General features: G+C 37.8%; 1 protein-coding gene across 3 annotated transcripts in view; it reads right to left on the bottom strand.

Moving 5' to 3' along the window:
* Positions 1-5,062, bottom strand: part of LOC108786371 (tight junction protein ZO-2-like) — a 39,390-nt gene that overhangs the window by 14,276 nt on the left and 20,052 nt on the right. For all 3 annotated transcript variants that reach the window (XM_018555652.1, XM_018555651.1, XM_018555653.1), the window contains exon 5: positions 564-666. In XM_018555652.1, coding sequence (XP_018411154.1) covers positions 564-666 — 103 coding nt within the window. The remainder of the gene's footprint in view (positions 1-563; positions 667-5,062) is intronic.

Genomic DNA, 5,062 nt, shown 5'->3' with positions numbered 1-5,062 from the left:
CCCGTCTATGTGCCATTTGCGCTGAGGAAGAGGGTTTATCCCTGGAAACATGACAGCAAGGCCTAGTACATTGCTTCTACTCACATCTTGGACGTCGGACAGTGCATTATGGTGCCGACCAATTGTTTGCGAGTATATATTTTTATATTCAGTTTTATATGGACGAATAAAAATAAAAAAATTCGGTATTTCATGAGGAGAAGGCAGTGTTCTCTTGTTTTTTTCTTGTACGTCTTCTGAGGCTTTCCAACCTGTCACGGAACAGCAGCTCCCTCTGTGCAATCTTATTGAAGTCCTGTTTGGGTTACTCCCTCCATGTGTTGTTGCGAGACCTCTACCAAGCGCTGACAGATTAAAAAATATGTCTTTACTGGCAGAGTACAACTTGTCCCATTTGTTTCTGTTACTGGGAGACACACCCAATAGTTAGAGTCTAACAATGGCATATTATCTGTAAATACACATGTTTAAAAAGTGTTTGTACTGGACATTGTTTGCAAAAGCACAATATTGTAAGGTATGAATCTTTCTACATCAGTTATAACAATAAATATTATATTTACCAGAACAGCTGTCTTTCCACATTTTCTTAGTTGCTGAACTGCAAACGAATGCGGCACATTATCCAGAGGGGTTCCATTTACCATAAGAACACGGTCGTTCTCGCTGAAATGGGAAGGTGTCATAAAAATGAGTTGATCTTTGCAAAAAAATTCTCTAAGAAAATAAAATTTGGCTACTATATTATTTTACATCTGGAATTCATTTTATTAGCCTATAACATACAAGTATGTATGAGTATACTACTTATTAAAATTGCTAAGGCTGCATAAAAACTGTCAGCACCGTGCTGACTCACAGGATGATGCTTCCACCTTTTTTTTAATTACATTAGGAAGGACTTTGTCACATGGTAAATTGTTTATTGTTTGCCAAAATGTTACTTTAGCCCTGTTATACCATGTCTTGGAATTTTTCTTGCTATGCAAACATATAAACACAACTATGGCCTGTGTATGCATTAAAATCTAGCTATAAAAACAGCTGTATTTTTTTCTAGAACTTTATCCTTTAATTTTGGACAGACACTAACTATAAAAGCTAAAACGGTATACAAATACTCAAAATAACAGGTTTAGTTTGAATCCAAGTTCTAAAACAGGACTGTTGTTCGGTGACAGGGGAGGTAGGAAAAGTGAAAAGTATTATGTATAATAAACGTGGCACATATTTTGGAGGTACTTTCTAAAGACCAAAAAGATACATTTGAATTTTCGTCAGAGCAAGCATTTTAAACTCGACAGTGGGCCAAACTGAGTGGAACCAAATATTAATAAATTTTTTGGAATTAAAAGAAAAAAACCCCAACATTACTGCACTTTGGTAATTCAAGTCATAGTAACAACTGAAGCATGATGTACCAGATAAAGAGGCCATATATCATTTCTTGAAGTAATGATCCTCAAAATAACATACAAAGTGTAGCTTTTGGCAACTGTAGAACAATTCTTCAGCCACTGAGGGCTGCATGTGGCCCTCAGACGTGTTAGGCACCTTTCACATGCCCGCTCCGATCGGGTCCGCCTGTCAGTTTTTCATGCGGACCTGATTGGATGCCCAAAGCAAGTCAATGGGCAACCATGTGTAAACTGACGAGTGGAGTGGCCTTGTTCCTTTTCGTTGGGACTAGATAGTGCCAGATCGGGGGTAATCTGATGTAAACGGACACATGTCCATTTGCATCAGATTCCCCATAGACTGGCATGGGGTCTGGTAATTGCAGTCGCAAGATGTGGGGAAGAAAAAATAAATACATTTATGGACACTGATGTCACAGTGGTGACATCTGCTTCGTACTGCTCTGATCAGGAGAGAATCTGTGAACGGATTGTCTCCTGATCAGCCCATGTAAAAGGGGCCTTATAGGTTAGAACCAGTCAGGTTTTATTGGCTGTCTCCCCTTACTGTAGAGATTCACTCTCTGCATCCTAGTGACCACTGCCACAACAGAAAATGACTGGAAAGTTACAATTTTACTTTGTCAACAGGAGGGAAGGGGAAGCCTTCCAATAGGGACACTTCTGCCTTGTGTGACTTTCACATTTTACACATATGCACTGCCATACTGAAAGGGCACATACATTGTGGGACCACTTAGTTTGTGCAGACAGACTGACTGATACCAACCAGGACATTTATCCAGTGATTTAAAAAAAAAATTTAGCATAGATTTTGTAAAGGTTAAAAGGAGACTGAAGCATTATGCATAGCGATATACTTAAGTGCATCTTGCTACTAGTGATAATCACTGGCACTGGTGGTTTTAAAGGCATTCTGTTACAAAGCATCATTTATCTTTAGGCTCTGAAGGCAGCAGTAATTAACTGACTAATGAGCCACATACAAGAAGCAGGGCAGTGACCAAGTGAATGTAATTGGCTTTACTAAGTAGTCCCATCAGAGCTCAATCACGATGGTGTTGACTATTTAGTATGGATACAATGTCAAGCACTAGAACATAGTGCATATAAATTATCTATCTTTCAAGTAGAAGAAACAGAAAAAAACAACAAGAAAAAAAACAAAACAAAAAACACAACTTATTTGATATAAAATGTACATTGAATAAAACTAATCAACATTACTTAATTATTCTAGTATTTAATTTTTATTTGAAACTGTAAAGTAGTCGAGAGAAAAAGCAAATGAAACAATAAAGGCCATATAAAGAGGAAAGGAAAAACCATATAAATGAGGGCTTAATAACTGATGTGAAAAAGGTGACAACTGGAAGAAGATTGTGCAAGTTACCTGCCCCAGGTAACTTGCACAATAGAAACAAGCACAGACAGCTTTCAATGATATGCTCAGGAATCAGATTTTCCAGTAGGTGTTGTACTCGTTCCTACAGTTCCCAAATATGATTTGTCCAAAGTGTTGTGCAGCCAAGTGGGAATATGCGTAATGAACAATCTCCTTTAAGCCTAAAAAACACTGTACAAGGTAGACTGAACATATCCTCTACTTCAAAAATGGACACAAGGTCCTAGTTTTCTGTAAAAACATGGCTAAATTAAATGAAGGTCTGGGTCTCTAGGGTTTTTCAGTACTGTATAATTAGCTGCCTAGGAATAAAAATGGAGAAAAAATAAATATCACGGCTAAAGCCCATTCAAACTACTGTAGTACATCACTGCAGATATGTTACTGTGCTTTTTTTCAGTGTGCGGTGTTAAGTAGGTCTATTCATTCATAGCCATCAACACATCTTAACACACAAAAAACACATCAGCGTTATATTTGGCAGCACAGCGCACAGAATATTTATTCTCGGCATTGTGATGTGCTACAGTGCTGGCGCATTTTTACTTACTGTAAGTACTCATGAGTTACTTCAGTCTGACCTCAAAAAAAGCGTAGGACTAAAACGTTTTTTTATTACCCAGTGCAAATTTTTTAGGTTTTAATAAAGATTATTACTATTTAAACCCTTTTTAACCACTCTTTAAAATTTTACTTATTGAACTCTTTCCACCCGCTTCTTTCCATAGCCATTTATTTACTTACAGATGTGCATTTTTTCAGACTTTGGTTCACTTTTATAAATAACGTTCATTAAACAATGCAGGTACATTTCAACATGTTATACAATATGTGCACAGCGGTAAATCTTACATATGCATGTAACAATGTTAGTATCAGGTAAAGGATTCAGTATTTTGTATGCACAATTTATACAATGAAAAAACAAAAAAGGAGTGTGTCTGTGTATTATAAAGACTGTCCATTAGCGCAGTGCGCTTAATAAAAGGAATTTTAATTCATCCAGTGGTGTTTTTTTTTAAAATAATAAATGCCAGGACGCACCACTCTGGACTACATATGTTGGGAATGATGATTTCCGAAATAAAAATAGTGATTTGTGACCAAAAGGCTCGGATTTTAGTACAGTCCCAAATCATATGGAGACCACCCAATCCTAGACATTTATGGCAGGTGGACGAATCTCTTTTTACCCATTTTAAACAAGCAAACAGGGGTGGAGCCCTATGAAAATATCATAGTTTAATTAGCTCATGCTTTGCATAGATAAATTGTATTGAAATAGGATTTAGAGAACTCCAAAAATCAACACTGTGTGGAGATGTATTAAGGCTCCAAACATTTGACAGGCCAAACACTAAAGGTAAAATAAAAACTAATTGCATGTTCTGTACTTGTAACCCCTTTCTGTTCTTCTGATTTGGATTTCTTGAGAATAGTATTTATTAGGGATGCACCAATATATCGTCCGCCGAAACGTATCGGCTGAAAATGACACTTTTGGCATAATGCCGAAAGTGCCATGTTTCGGCCGATACATCGGCGCATCCCTGCTTTCTCTTCTCCCCGTGTGTCCCAGCGGGGAAGAGAGAAAGTGTCACAGGCGGCCGAGCGCTGCAGTAGGAGAGCGCTGTTAACGGCCGGTGTCTCTCCTCCCACACCGCTCAGCCGCCTACAGTCCGGCAGAGCGATGTGTGGGCGGAGACAGGCCACGCTGTCACAGAAGGCTGAGCTCTCCCTGCAGCGCTCGATCAGCCTCCTGTGACAGTGTGTGTTAGAGAGGAGAGCAAGGTACAAACACTCAGCGATCAGTGATCGCTGAGTGTTTGTACATAATTGAAGCTATGGCATGTTAACTATATCCTCAATTATGAATGAATGGGAGTGATCTACATCACCTCCTGTTCATTCATAGTTGTAGTTATAGTAAATATACCATAGCCTCATGTTATCAATGAACAGAAACACTCATAGGAGGATCCCTGTTCATTGATAACTGAGGCTGCACAAAAAGAGATAGAGGACTCTGGGTGTCCTAAATCTTTTTCTATTTTAAAAGGGAAATATCAGGGGTCTGTTTAGACCCCCCAATACTTCCCTCAAACCCCCGTAAAGTAAAAAATAAAAAATGAATACAAATAAATATAAAATTAAAAAGTTTATTAAAAAAATAATAAAAATAAAATATTTGAAACATTTGAAAAAATTAAAATAAAAAACATTTTCGGTATTGTTTTCG

The sequence above is a fragment of the Nanorana parkeri genome, unplaced genomic scaffold (assembly GCF_000935625.1).
Source record: "Nanorana parkeri isolate BGI_ZX_2015 unplaced genomic scaffold, ASM93562v1 scaffold206, whole genome shotgun sequence".
NCBI classification, from domain to species: domain Eukaryota; kingdom Metazoa; phylum Chordata; class Amphibia; order Anura; family Dicroglossidae; genus Nanorana; species Nanorana parkeri.
Note: the sequence above shows the minus strand (reverse complement) of the source record. Positions and strands in the feature narration are given on the sequence as shown.